The following is a 15380-nucleotide window of genomic DNA, read 5'->3' on the forward strand; positions in this document are numbered from 1 at the left end:
GAATGTATTTATATTTTGGTACTTATATTTGGTGGATGGTGGAAGGTACTAGAAGCATCTTCTATCCTCAGATAAAAGGATGCTGCTGTGATTCTAAACCAACAGGACTGGGAATCTGTAGTCCCTCAATTTCAATGTACTTAATTACAGTACATTGATGGTACCTCTCCATCCTCCAGTTAGTTTAGCTTCTTAAAACCATGTTAGGTCAGTAGATAGGGAACGGGGAAGAACTGTTACGTTTATCTCATAAGATAGGCAACCATGTAGAAAAGTTAAAGAAATGGCCTATGGTTACAGAGACTAAGTGAGGAGGGGAACATCACATTTACTCTTTTTACAACACAGTTTTCAGTTGATGAATTTTCCTTGTTGCTCTACTTTGTTTCTCAGACTGAATTTGTTTGCATCTACACACACACACCTCATTTACTCATGCGTGGCTCTCTGGTCATTTCTCTCTTGTTCTATTTTGATGATGAGAAGTTAGGAGGGGGTAAGAACAATAATTATAATACCAGCTCTGTCTTTTGTACTAGACGTGCTCACACATATAATCTCTTCTTCACTTTTACATCTTTGTCTCCCTAGACCCTCACGCAGTTCCTCTAGACAGGCAGGATGCCTGCAAAAGCTGAGGTCTCCTGGGGAACAAAGACTAGAGGCCCACATCCCTCTCTGCTGGGAAGCAGACATCCCTTCATGAAGAGGAACCTCTGAACAAGCTGGATCCCCATCAATAGGGCAGCAAATCTGGGCTGTTGAGATAAAAGCTGCTTTCAGGACTGAATTACCCTAAACAGCTCTGATGCCTGGCAATCTGAGGCAGTTTTTAATGGCTCCTGTGATGGCGTCTGTGTTGTGTTCTCAGCCACCCCCTGCTCCCTGAGGGAAAGTGAGTAACACGTGAGAGGGGAAAGGTCACAGGAAAGACACTATCCTGAAAGCAGAGCTGTAAAAATTAAGTTAAGGGAGGCCTCAGGGCTAATTTGGTTATTCCCAAGTTGGCTTCAGGCCAGAGTTGTGTTAATAAAGTATTTGACATTGAGATGGGTGCTGCGTACTCACCCATCTGGGGGTCACATGTAATGGATTTGGTTCTGAGGCTTAAGTGGGAAGTAGCAGTGGTTCAAATACCAGCTTTGCCACACTCAGGCCTGAAGAGTCATTGATTTCTGCCCTCATCTGCTCTTGTCCACAGACCTGGGAGAGAAAACCCTGGTCTGGTACCTCCTGTTGTAAGGTCCACTGGCTCCTGGGAGAGAGGCAACAGTGTGGGAGGCCAGCACCCCTCACTGCTTTATTCTTACTAGTTCTTGCTTATTGTTTGGTTCTAAATCATGAAGGGTGAAATCCTTACAAGGCCTTGGGACTGTAACACCTCTGACAGATGGGCAGATGGAGGTGCAGGCAGCCCGAGTGGCCAAGTGCTTAGGAGCTAGAAGAACAAATGTCCTGACTCCTGGGTCCGGGTCCTGGACCTTCTAAGATGAATTGGAGAACAGGGACACGTGAAAAGGGGGGAATCCAAATGTCCAGGGCAGAAAGGGAAGTCGTGGGGGAGCAAGTAGGACCAAATGGTGGACTGAAGGCAGAAGACAAACTATGTAGGACTAGAGAAGAGAAGGGAAGAGGCAAGTCTTATTCCTGCTTGAGGGCAGTCATGGTGCCTGGAGATGCAGTGGCCATGAGGCAAGAAGCATGAGGAAAAGGCCAAAAAGATCACAGAGATGTGAGTCTTGGCATCATCAGGCATTGAACTAATGAGACTAGTCATGTATAGGGCCACCGAACCAACATCAGCAGTCATCTATATAGTAATTTTTGTTATTGGACTGGATACTTCCTTGGGCTGCTGGACATTGGCTGGATCAGACTTAATGTGGATGGAGCCTTCCTAGAATACAGATCTCCTCCCAAATGGCAAAGAAAACACCACTGACCAGAGAGTCCTGCTGCTCTCGCTCCAACAGCAATGCCAGACTGGATTGGGACCGGGTTTCCAATGCTTCTTTAGAAACTGTGTGTGGCCTTCAGCCTGCCTTCCTTGGAGGAGAGCAGGTGTCTGGGTCACTCCCCCGGCCCAGCCTGTTCAGCCCAGGTGTGCTCCCCCTTCTCTACCACGCTCTGCTCTGTGTCCGCACACTTCATGGTCAAGGCCTCTAGAGTTTATGAGAGCTGTAGTTACATTGTAGAGGGGCCTCAGAGGTTCCCCGGGCCACGCCAGCCCAGGAGTAAAAAGTGGGGTCTTAACAATAGTAACAAATAGTATTATCCTGGTTCTGCTCTGAGGCACACCTGACGAAACCTCGAGTTTTCTCCCTTAACACCCATCGTTACAGCACACATGCTCTGCCACTGTCATCTCTGTCCCCTTAACTTGCTTTATTTTCCTCATGACACATCACCATCTGAAGCTATATCATCTGTACACTTGTTTGTTTCCCGTTTTTCCCTCTAGTGTGCAAACTTTACAAGAGTGAAGCTTAGCCAATTTTGTTCACTGTTTGTCTCCAGGACCTAAAACAGTGCCAGTCACACAGAAGATAGTTAATAAACTTTTGCTAAGTGAAAAACAAAAACAAAACCAAGAAAAAAAAATAGAAAAAAGAGAGTAGGCCAAACGCCAGCAGCCAAACCCACCTGAGGGGTTAGAAGAGGGAGCTCACACATGCTGTGGGTACCGTGCATGCTTCAAAGGAAGCATCTTTGACCCTTTGGAGTTCTTGTATTAGGGTTAACATCATAGGATGGAGTGGACCAGAGGCGTTATGGTGGTACAAATGGACGTGTTGAAAGGCAAATTTTGTCTTACTCATGACTGCACAGCAGAGAGGGGGTAGGCTCCCAAGGAGCCGGCACACACCTTCACACACTCGCACACACACCAGCACACACTCACACTCACACACCCACACCCACATAACTGAGAGGCAGGGAGCCCTGCAGTGTCTCTAAGGAAACACTCGAGTCCTGCTCCTTAGCAGTGTGGACGCGCCACTGGCCCCATGGTTGAGGGAGCCGATCAGCTGATAGGCTGAATGGACTAGTTAGTAGGCCCCAACTCATAAATCTGGGTGAAGGAAAAGAAATACTCCTCTTTTCCAGGGAGCTCTTCTGAGGCCCAGGAGTTTTTCTGACTTTCAGTTGGGTTGCTGAACAAGCCCAAGCTGTACCTTATTTTCCTTACTTGTGAACATTAATCCCAGAACTGGATCATTCAGTCTGTCAGCCACTTAATAAAAAATAACAATTAAAAGAATAAAATACACTCTCACATTATTATGAAGTCACTGTCAATACTCACTATAAAAACCAAATCAGGCCTCTCAGATCCAACCACCTGGGATCTGTTTGAAAAGCTGTCCCTGGAGAAAGTTCTGGAGTCCCCATTATTTCTGAGATCTTGACAAGCTTTAAAAGACTAGAAACCCTCTTTCAATTTATATTGATGAGTGGATCTTTTGGGGGGCAATCTTCTATGTCCTTACTCAAGTCACATATTTCCCCCAAGTGGAGTTTGAGGGTTTCACCTACAAATTGATGATCAGCTGGGTTGGGGGAATTGACTGAACAAAAGGACCCAACATGCAAAATACTGCCCCCTTTTTTCTTAAGATGGTTAGCTTTAAGAGGGCAAAAACTAGAATGTGCTTGAAACTTTCACAAAAAATTAAGGAAAAATATGACCAGAACACATACTTATATACAAATAAAAGAGTGCACAGCTCATAGGTGGAGGAGGAGGAGGATTATAAATACACTGAAAAGGTATAGAAGGCAACATATGAGGGAGAAGTGAATTGGCTCTATCTTTTCTGTCATGTAGTTTAATAATGTTAATAATAATATCACACATTTTATATTAGCATATTCTTTTGTACCTTTCAAAGCAAATGATCTCATTTGCTCACTACAATAGCCAGCTCTGAAAAAGAACTGTGGCAGGTAATTATTATCACTACTTTATGAATAAAGAAAAAACTGGGGCTCAGAATGTTTGACTCTCCTCAAGTCCCACAGCTGGAACCATGGTCTCTAGAATTCTTTGTTGATCCATTTTCCATTCTGCTATGGACTGGCACTCAGTAGGTACTTAGTGAATATTTAAGTGTCTGTGGAATGTTGAACAGAGAGGCTTGAGATTGCTGCCAGGAATTCTGCCCATCAGAATCCACAATGGGCTCTCAAAGCTTCCTGGTGATTGGTTGATCTCTGACACACAAAAGCCACTGCAGGTAGGCTGTCAGGTGGCCCCAGTGATCTCTACCTCCTGGTAGCCACACCCTTGCATAATCCCTTCCCTTTGAGTGTGGGCGAGACCTGTGAGTTGCTTCTAACCAACAGAATATGACAAAGGTGACAGGATGTTATATTCATGACTATGTTACAAAAGATTGTAACTTCCATCTTGCTAGTAGTCTCCCTATTTCTCTGTCTCTGTCTCTCTTTCTCTTTCTCATCATCAGCTTCTCCAGGAATTGCCAACAACCATGTGAGCTTGGGAGTAATTCGTTCCCCAACTGAGCTTTCAGATGAGACCCAGCCCTGGCTAACATCTTATGCAAGCTTATGAGAAACTATGAAGCAGAGGACCCAGCTAAGCTGTGCCTGGTTTCTTGACCCACAGAAACTGATACAACAAATGTGTGTTGTTTTAAGCCACTATATTTTTATGGTAGTTCATTACAAAGTAATAGATACCTATCTGTATACCCCAAAGCCCTCCCCAGAAGCCAATGCTTTCTTTGGACTCATCTTTTTGGTAAGCACCCAGTGTGGAGGGCGCTGGTGGGCCCATTTATTCCCTGTGCCCTCTCTCTTCTCCCTGACTCAGTGATGGCTAAGGTGATTCCACCTCTTGTTCCTTTTCCTCTTGGCAATGTAGGGGCAGGCAGGGAGGAACTGCCTTTTGGCAGACCTAGAGTTAGCATTTCAGCCTTTCTCCCCCTAGTTCCACTGTCTAGCTCTGGGTCCAGATAAATTCTAAAAAACCTCTCTGTCCAGGATCACTGAAGCTTTGCTCTAACAAGCAAAGAGCTGAATGGGCTCCGAGGGGATGCAGGGTTATCTTGCAGGCAGAACAAGCAAGTCTGAGAGAAGGATGATAATTAAAAATGGACTTCCCAAATAACAAGTGCTTAATGCACCTGCACTGATGGAGGGGACTTTGCATCCTGCTAGTCTTGGAGCTAAATGATCTTAATCAAGGCGTGCTGAGCTCAGAGTTCCCAGGTCATTTATTGTCTCTCACTTATGTAAACTTTCACTAAAACAAATGGGAAAAACAACACGTTTTCTCAGGCCAGCCAGGAGAGAGAGAGGCAATGGGTCCTCTCTGCTACTAAAAGGAACCACGGCATGGTGTGAAGGCATTTTGTCTGCAGCTTCGCCATAATACCAACCAGCATGTTGTATTAGACTGGAGGTTCGTGAAGCGTTTTGGAGCCTGCCAGAGCTGGATGCTGCTGCACTATTTTTCCAGTGGAGCCCAGAATCGGGCAGTTATGAAGTACACTGTTGATTCCTTGCTTTCTCAAAGGACACTGGATTTCTTTTCAAAAATGATGATAAGTTCAGCATAATTTGCAAAGCACCAGTCTTGGTTGGAGACCCTTTCACCATCCAGGGCAGGATAAAGGCAGAGCCGGGGAGTGGGGGCACCTGTACTAATGTCAGCTGTGATCAGAACTGGACACCTGAAAAGGGGTGCAGAGACTCCCTTGTACTGGGGTAACAGTGGCTTCATGTCAGGCTTATGTGGGCCCCGCTCTGGGTGGTACACTTTCCATGAGGGGCACTTTGGCTTGTTCCCAGCCGCAGGCCCCAAGGCACCCAGCACAGGACAGGGCACGGATCAGGCACCAGCACAGGCCTGTTAAATTAAACTCGGCTCGTTGTGATTTTTTTTTTTTTTCTAGGAGAGAGATTCAGGGAATTGTGAACACAACGCTGAGCTGAATCTCCTCATGGAAAGAGAAGATGGATGTAGCCAGTCTGGATGTAGCAAGAGCTTCTCCCTAACCATGGTCAGCAGCTGGGTGGTATCTGGGATTGTTCCTGGTGGGCATGGGGCTAGAGCGGGAAGACTTTGGGGTGAGCCGGCTTGAGTGGGAACCCTGGCTCTGCAGCTGATTGGTGAGGTAAGCCGCATAACCTTTCTGATTCTGTCTCCCCAATTCTAAAATGGGGAAAACAACGACAGCTCATGTTGCTCACTTTGGGTCAAGCGCCTCTCTAAGCCCTTGAAACCGATTCACTTATGTGATCCTTTCCTCACACCTATGAGATGGAAGCCCTAACAATATAAGCGCCATTTTTTGGATGTGAGGAAACAAAGGCACAGAAAGGAGAAGTGAGTGACTTTAAGTAGGTGGCAGGGCTGGGAGCTGGACTGTGATGTCTCTCCTGGGGGACTGGTGGGGAGAGTCTGGAAGGATCACATAAGAGACACCGAGTGTGCTTAATAGCTGGAGACGGGCGTGCGGAGGGAAGGGGGCCGTCTGCAAACCCATGAAGCTCTGCTGCCAGTGTGTGCTCTGCTCAGGGAGCGTGGCTTCTTATCCAGCCTTCAGTTCCTCCCTGTCACTATCACCAGGTCCCTGCAGAAGTGCTGTTTCTCCCTCGGCCACCAAGCGGCCCCTGGGCCTTGGTGTTGGCCACCTCCTGGGGATGCTGACTGGCTCCCCAGCTTGCAAAGCCTCTTGCTCTGGGAGGGACTTGTTAACATGAGTAACGGGGACTGTGAGTCACGAATTAGTTCCAAGCTACCCCTCTCCCTGGAGCACAGCCGCGCTAGCTCCTGGGGAAGGGAGCTGCACCCAAATGCAGAGTGACATCCTAATTGGAGGGCGCCGAGCCTGCCGCAGTGACTGGGGGCCCACGAGCCTTGTTAGAGCTGGTGCTTCATGCGTTATCACTAGTACTCTGGCTATAAATAGGTGATAATCTAAAATCAGTGGATAAGAGAGAACGCGCAGCACATGGTTAAACAGCAGGCCAGCTGAGCAGGGAAACGGCCAGTGCCCGAACGGGTGCCAAGGATTATATCTACAGCCCCATGCCGGCCCAGCTCTCAAAGGGGTGCTCCCCGCAGTTGAACGGGTGCCGACAGAAGTGCCTCTCACGTGCACCCATGGAGGCTGGGGGGCACGGAGAGACGCAAATTAGCTGCAATGATCAGCTTTCTTACATGTGCGGAGGTGCATTGTACGCCTGGTGTGCTGTTTTGAATATGAGTGAAGATGCCTATGTGCTCTGTTTAAGCAAAAACTGACATTTTCAGTTCAGGGTTTTTCAAAGAGAGATTCCTCTAGAAGACCCATTCAACAGTGGGATTCCTTTAAGGTTTCTTGAAGGAAACTTTGCCCTTCCCAATGTTATTTGGCTTAGAAAACTTTACTTTGCGTGTGATTTTAACCTTTTACACAACTTGTATAATTTAGAGCAAGTTACTTCTTCTCTGTGGGCCTCACGTTCCTCATCTGTAAATGGGGGGTAATATTATAGTACGAGCAAATGAGATAATGCATGTGAAAGAGTCTAGAACACGGCAGTGCTCAGTGATAGTGGTTATTATTGCTGTGTAAAGAGGAGACGCATGAGGCAAGGCCTTTACTGTCTGAGAGCTGAACCCTCGGAGGATGCTGTGTGGCCCCGAGCCCACCTTCTCTCCATCCCAAGGTCCACGCCCACCTGCATCGAGGAGGTCGGGCTGCAGCCTGGGGTTCCTAAACTCTGTTTCAAACCAGGTTTTCCTTGTGAGTTCGTTAAAAAGGCAGAGCTTGACCTCTCATTCTCAGACATTAAGATTCCACAGGTCCGTGGGGCCCAGGAATCAGCATTTTAACCAGGAGCGCTTGTGGGTCCTTCCTCCCTGAGCCAGGTAACCAGAAGCAGATGACGTGAGGACACAGAGAAACCCTGGGCCAGATCTAGGTCCCCAACAGCCGACCTTCTCACTGCTGCATTCATGCAGTCCCAGTTCGTCACTGGTTATTTCTGGAAGAAGCTGTTAATGATACAATGAACTTAGGAGTCTATTCTGAGGTCCCCCTGGAGTGAGTGGGGCTTCTACCTTTACTTGTTGCCTGTCCTCCCAATGCCTTGGGGGCCTCCTGCCTTCAAAACTGGCACACAGTAAAGAGCCACGGCTAAAGCAGGGATGCCAGCCCCCTCTGTACCTCCAACCTGGCATGAGGTTGTCTGCAATGCCAACAGGTGATAAGATGACAGGAGTTTCTGGAACTGGATGAGATACATGTATTTCTTTAGGAACCGGGTAAATCTTCACTACTGGGTTATGCCGCTGAAAGGAGCTTGGCTGGGCCTGCAGGTGCAAAAGGCTCCGATGGAAACAAAGACCCCCAGTGAGTGAGAAGACAGCTCTGAGTGAGTGAGGCCAGGCCCTGTGAAGCCTGCCTTCCAATAATGCTGTCATCCCCAGAAGGGTGTGCTTGGAGCATAATGGCTCTAGCTACAAATTCTATTAACTCTAATAGTTGTTCTGTGGTGAATGGATAATGCATTTAGCAGAAATAGACCCAATCAATTTATATGAAACACATAAAACTTTCTCATTGGAATTGGCATCTGTTCTTGAATCAGAGGAGTGTGTGTGGAAATGGACAGTGTGTCACCCTCACTTCTGGGCACATTAGCAGTGGGCCAAGGGGAGTTCTGGCTCCCTTATGCCAAATCCCCTCAGCTCTTAGAACCATGGAGCTGGGGATGGCAAGGGACCTGGAGACTGTCTACTTCAACCTTGATTTTCAAAAGTAGCAGTTTTCTCTCCTTTGTCTGTGTTTGTGTTAGTCCCTCAAACACGAGCTGTTACCAGAGGGTTTGCTGACATGCCCCAGACATCAGATGAGGGGATGGAAGGCTGGACAGAGGTGAGACCTGTCTTAGGACCACAGCTTGCTAGTGTAGGCCAGCCGGGAGTTCTGACTCCTGGTCCAGTGCTCTTTTCCACACATTTTTAATTGTCTCCCCACCAACCTTTGGCAAGGACGTGTATTCAGAATACAGTAAACCAACTGTCACCAACCAACTCAAAGGCAAGACTGTGGCTTGATGCCAGCGTTCTGCGAGTTATGGACCCCTGTGGGCTGGGCTTGTTTGCATGTAAACTGAGCTGATTCCATCCTGCCCTCCTACACAATATGTAAGCTCGAAAGAGAAGGAGAGATGGGTTAGGAAGCCGAGGCCGAGTCATCTGGCCCGGGGTCGGGGGAGGGTCCTGCCTGTCCTTACCTGGGCTTTTAGAGAGAGAGAAGGTGACAGAGCCTGCATGCACCTCCTCACCCCTCGTGGTCATTACTGCTGGGGGGCAGGGTGGGGGGAGACAGAGAGAGAGAGAGAGAGAGAGAGAGAGAGAGAGAGGGAGCTCTGCAGCCTGTGACCGCATTATCCCAACCATATGGTTAGTGTGACTGTATGTGCAAAGCTGACAAATGTAATTTCTCAGCCTTAATACTTGCCCCATTTCTCTCTCGGTTTCTTCATCTGATTAGCTAAAGTGACTCAGAGGCTTCCGAGAATGTTCCGTGAAGCACCTGGACGGGGTATTCCCTGCCTGGATGCTACAGTGGCTCAGCTCTGTCCCGTGAGCTGGGGGCAAGGAAATCCCCAGACCCAGAGGGTCAGGCCCTCATCAGAGGGAAGGGCTGGCTTGGGGGACGTGAGGCGTGTTTAGAAATTTGGAAGCTTTGTGAGTGACGGTTTTCAGAAGACCCAACTGGCGTTTGCATTTCTAGGAGTTGCTCGAAAGCCTGCCGGGAGGAGAGTGGAAATGCCACCAGCCACCCTTGTTCCAGCCCAGCAGAAACGGACAGTGCTGAACTTTGGGGAGAAAATCTTATTATCCAGCCTCTTCTGTCCTTTGTTGGGATGGCTGGGAGCAGATTTGTCTACTGATCATGCAGGGGCTCTCGTCTGGGACACTCTCCCAGCTCTTTTCCATTTATAGCACTGATCTCTGAGAGGAGAATTAGATACTCGAAGTAGCTCAGTTGGCTGAAGAGTGCAGACTTCAGGGCTACATCCTGGCCCCATTTCCTACCAGCTGTGGGATGCTTACATTCTTCCCCATCATCTCTCTCATCCCTGCAGTTCTAATAACAGCAGCGGGCCCTGGGCCAGAGTGAGGACTAGAGGAGTAGATGTGTGAGACCCCACCCCCACCCCCACCCCGAGCCCAGGGTCAGGTGTGCTCACTGACTGTTCTTTCCTTTCCTTTCCCTCTGCCCCCAGCCCTCCCTTCCTCTCCAAGGGGCTCTCCCGGGTAGAAGCTCTGAGTTAGGTTAAGCTTGTCAACTACAAATTGGCACTTGGCATCTACCTCTACAAGGATCAAATCATAAGCTGCTGTGACCGCTGACCTTCAACAGTCACCCTGAAAGGAGTTCAGCGGGTAGATCAGGAATGAGACACTCTGTGCTCTAAAAAACCTGGCAGAACAGGCCTTCAAATAGTTAGATATTTTCAGGAGAATATATATATATATATTTTTTTTTTTTTTTTGCGGTACGCGGGCCTCTCACTGCTGTGGCCCCTCCCCCATTGCGGAGCACAGGCTCCGGACGCGCAGGCCCAGCAGCCACGGCTCACGGGCCCAGCCCCTCCACGGCACGTGGGATCTTCCCGGACCGGGGCACGAACCCGCGTCCCCTGCATCGGCAGGCGGACTCTCAACCACTGCGCCACCAGGGAGGCCCCAGGAGAATATTTTAGGAGCCCAATCCTTGCATCTCCTTGCATCTAGAGAAAGCACTAAAGTCTTTCGTGGCGACGTCTGCTCCTTGCGGCTGGCTGTAACCTTCACGAGACTAGCAGCAACCTTCTGCGAAAATGTGTGCTGCACTGCACGTGCCCCCCTTCACCAGAATCACATGTACACTGACTGTCCCCCCTGCTTCTTCGGAGCAGGCTCTCAGAGCTATGTGAAATGCAGTCTCCTGGGCTATTGTCCTCATTTTGCCCCAAATAAAACTTAATTCACAACTATCCCATTGTGCATTTTTTTCAGTCGACAAGCTTCACGTTGCAGACCACGACCTGCAGGTTCACGGGCTGCCCACTTCCCGTGGGCCAGAAGCTCCAGAACAGGGGGTACTGGCTCCCCTCTTCCCTGTCGTAGCTGCACAGCCCCAGGTGTGTGGGAAGTGCCAGGCAAACGTTTGCCAGGTGATTATTTCTGAGTGGCTGTGGCCCTGACTGTGGCCTCTCCATGAGCTGCCTGCACTTTTCCCCCTCCAGGTCCCTCCTCCGATGGCACTTCTCTCGCTGCAGGCACCTTGCCCTCCCTTAATCGTCTAAGTATCTGTCTCCTTGTGCCCTCCTCTTCTAGACTCGGAGCTCTGTGAGCTCCTGACCTGGGTCTGGACCGCCGGCAGAGGCAGAGGAAGTGTGCAAGAAGTAGGCGGGGAGCTCTAGATTAAAGCCAAGAGGGTGGGCCTGGGCTTGGACCCAGGGTGTGGCCTGTTCTCCCAGACCATGAGGCTGGGTCCTGGCTAAGTGCCGCTCCAGGGGGCTCAGTGGACACTGTCCTTTGGCTGGTGGGGAAAGGAGGCCCTGCTCCACACCGCCCCCCGCAAGGCTGCTTGGGGAGGTATTTGCCTCAGCGTCCTCTTCCTCTTGAGCTGGGGTCACTCTGGAAGGGGTCTGGAGACAGAACACTGACCCATAGCCACTTGCTGTCACTCCTGCCGTGAGGCTGCCCAGAGGAAGCTTGTGTTCCTGCCACTGTCATCTCCAGCCTCTCAGGCACCCGCTTGCTTCTAATTTTATTTGGAGGCGGTAGGGGAGCACTGCCACTTTTGAGCCTCAGCGAGATTTCATTAGTCTGAGTGGCCACCGGGCAGACCCTTATCGATCAGCCTTTTAGGGGCAGTGGGAGTTATAGGGCAATAAACCGGGGAGTCAGGCAGGGCGCGTGGCTGCTCCCTAAAGGCTGGCTGCAGGGTCCCGCTGCCGACATCTGAGTATTGAGCTCAAGCATCAAACATCCACCAGTCAATTGATAAAGTGTTTCTGGAGCTCCTGCTACGTAATCGGTGCTGGTGGTGAGGAGGGGCGGGGCTTGCCGCGATGTCTGCTCCACAAGTCCCGCATTCATCTCATTTATAGCAGGGAGGCAGTGGTTGACCAAGGGCTAGGAAGTGATGGAGGTGAGTCACTGGGGTGGGGGCGGGGACAGGTGCTGAACGATTAGCAGAAGGCTGCCTCCATCATGTTAGATGTTTTTGCAAACCACGAGGCAGAGGGGGGAAATTGAGATCATGGTTGAGGAGACCAGGTTCCTCTTCGTGTGAAAAAAATGAAAAAAAAATTTGAGGTTCTAGTTCAAGGTGATAGGAGAAAAGGAGAGAGGTGATGGGAAAAGCAACGAACGCTTTCCTCTGGTTTGGCAGCTGGATTAGATCAGGCAGGAACTGGAAGGAATGAGAGTCCTGGGACAGCTTTTTAGGGGAAGGAAAGGAAAAGATTTCTTCAAAGACAAAGCAAAGCTAATACTTATTTAATAAGTTGAGGGTCAATGAATTTAAGTGCAAAGGTATAGCCTCAACTATTTTGTTTTTGTACTTTGCACTAAACAAAAATTTTACATTAAAAGTAGAAATGAGAGAGGTATCATTTACTTACTGTTATTTTAATATAGAATTACCTTTTAGAGGAAAAGAGTGTGGGTGGACCGTGGCCATACACTTGCCTTTCTGAGTTACTCATGTTGGATGAAGCCTGACACCCCAGGCACCAGCACCCGCCTGGGGGAATCCCTTGACCTGCTGGTGTCAGGCCCGGTGGTCTTCATTAGCTTCTCTGGGGCTGGGCTCACAGATTTAATAACCACCGACAAACTTCATACTGCATTTGGAGACTGATTCCAAGAGATTTCCTTCTGGTACAGAGCAGCTGAGAAGTCACACCCACAGTTTAGGGCCAGAGGCTGAAGAGGCCTGTGTTTGTAGCAGCAAGGGCCCCATGGGAAGTCCTTCAGCCCAGGGGATGCTGAATTAAACAGCTTCAGAAGGGAGCCAAGCTTTGGGGAAATGCAGTGAATCTGAAGCTTTGGGGGGTTTTACCATGGATGAGCTAGTCTGCCTTTGAGCAACGGATAACCTTGGCCTTGGGCCCAGCCCTCTTTATGAGGAGAAGAAATGGATGGAAGGTTTGCTTTGTTCAGTAAATGGGGAGTGGTTTCGAAGGACTGAGTTGAGAGAAGGGTACCAGCTTGGTTCCCCTGTTTGTGCTGGGGCCTGGGTACTTCCCAGGCATGGAGGACATTTGCTCCTTTGCACAACTTTCAGACGCTCCGTTTCCCCAGGGAATAGGACAACCAAACAGCTTCCTCTTGGAGCCCATTAGCCAGGGTATAGGTGATGTTCTTTCTAAAGGTCGACTATTTTATTCTATAAACACCTTTCCCCACCCCAATCACAGCACATATCTTTCTTCTACCTTTTGCAACAAAAAAATTACTTTGCTCAGATATGTAAGTTGAACCCTTACCTGTAGGGTCAAAGATGGGGTTCTCTTTTGGTGTGTTTTCCCAGGGTTTTGGCTCCTTGTTTGGGTTTCCCTCAAACAGATTTCTTGACTTGGGTGCTGTATTCTGCGGCATCTTGTCCACCCCACCAACTAGAATAGAGAAGACCCCACGGGCTGAGTTAAGTGAGGTTTGGTTTAAGGGAGAGAGATGAGTGCGCCCCGGGGAAGGTGGCAGAGACCACGGGCTTGGGTCTAGGAGGGATTGTGAGGCTCAGGGTAGTCTGGGTTGGGGGCCAAGTGCTGGGGGCAGGGTGCACTCACTGGTGAGGTAGCAGTCCAGGCTGATGGAGATATTGTTGAAAGCCACGGTGGCTCTGGATCCTTGTCCCCACCACGCAACAATCTGCAGCCAGAACCTGTAAGCGTGTCAAGAGGAGTGGGTGTGAGAAACGACGCGGGTGGGTCATGTCTTGGATTCAACGTCCAGCACGATCCAAATGTGCACTGATGACCCGGCTCGCAACCGTAGCTGTTATCAGCCTCATCTAATCTCAGGGAGGCGGCGAAGGGGGAGCAGTCAACATCTTCCTACTTCTCCAGCACAGGGCACTTCCCTTTCTGAGGGACTGCTCTGTAGGTTAATGGAATTTGGAGCTTGGGGCCTGAGACCAGGACTCCTGGATATTCTGAGGAGACCTCTTGTGCCTTCTGGGTGTGCAGGGTGGGCAGAAGGGCTAGGCTTCATATCAGCTGGTGCTCACAGGCGGGGCTGAAGACATTATTAAACTATTGAGACGCTTCTGTGCCAACTGATAAAACGCCTCTGTCCCCCATGTGTCCTCTGCTTGTTGATTGCCTCAGGCAGCATGGCTCTGTCCCTGGAACCTCCTGGATTCCTCATTATCCAGCAACTGAAAGGTTAACTCCTCACACAGAGGGGGATCTCGAGGAACCCATGTCTTGTTCAGTATCAGTTCTGACTGGGGTTGGTCTCTGCAGTGTCCGACTGATTGTTAAATATTAAATGCTTTGAGTGTGATCCCTGGGAGTGTTTGTAAGCAACACAGAGTGGGCCATAAGTGTTAACAGTAAACCCATGACATATTGTTTCCTTCCATCTCTTTCACAGCCTTGGAGGATCAGGTCCTGGGACTGTGGCCAGGGAAGGCTTTAGAGTGGGATAAATAGAAAATACATTTGGTTCCTCTGTTTCCTGGGAAGTCATCCTCCTGGAAGACTTCAGTTAGCCAGCCCTGTCCTGCTGTAAAGTGAGTTTCCTGAGAACTTAAAAACCCTCTCCCACCTTTCAGAAAGTCAATCCAGCATGACCTTGGATTGCACAGAAGCATGCACAGTCTCTGGTGTGGATGTTAAAGTATCAAGAGAGACAACCCATACCCACCACTTGGTGACTGGATAAACCACATATGCGGTGGCCATACAATGGAATGCTACTCCCCAATATAAAAGAATGGGCATGGTTATAGGCTATAAAATGGATAGACCTCAAAAACATTACGCTAAGTTAAAGAAGCCAGACAGTAATTAAAGACCTCACGACACTATTCATCTACATTTTTCCATTTATATGAAACGTATAGAAGAGGCAAATCTATAGAGATTGAAAGCAGATTAGCGGTTGCCTGGGAATGGGAACAGTATTGACTTTAGACCAACACACGGGTTCTTTCTGGGGGACGAAAATATTCTGCAGCTGGATTGTGGTGTTCTTTGCACAACTCTGTACATTTGCTAAAAGTCATTGATGTGCACACTTAAAACAGGTGAATTGATGGTATGTAAATTATAGTTCAAGAACACTGGTAAAACAAAAGGGGAGAGGGAACTCAGACAACAGATTTGGCCGTGTGGGGTAGCAAGAGCAGAAC

General features: G+C 49.1%; 1 protein-coding gene across 1 annotated transcript in view; it reads right to left on the minus strand.

Annotated features, from left to right (window-relative positions):
• The window catches only part of ALK (ALK receptor tyrosine kinase), a gene marked incomplete at its 5' end in the record, with an annotated part of 729367 nt that overhangs the window by 60280 nt on the left and 653707 nt on the right, over window positions 1–15380 (minus strand). Inside the window, 2 exons of the mRNA XM_082642950.1 lie at window positions 13513–13641; window positions 13813–13907. Of these exons, the coding sequence (XP_082499076.1) occupies window positions 13513–13641; window positions 13813–13907 (224 nt within the window). The remainder of the gene's footprint in view (window positions 1–13512; window positions 13642–13812; window positions 13908–15380) is intronic.

Source organism: Mesoplodon mirus (assembly GCF_964341445.2).
Source record: "Mesoplodon mirus genome assembly, chromosome: 14".
In the NCBI taxonomy this organism is placed as follows: Eukaryota; Metazoa; Chordata; class Mammalia; order Artiodactyla; family Ziphiidae; genus Mesoplodon; species Mesoplodon mirus.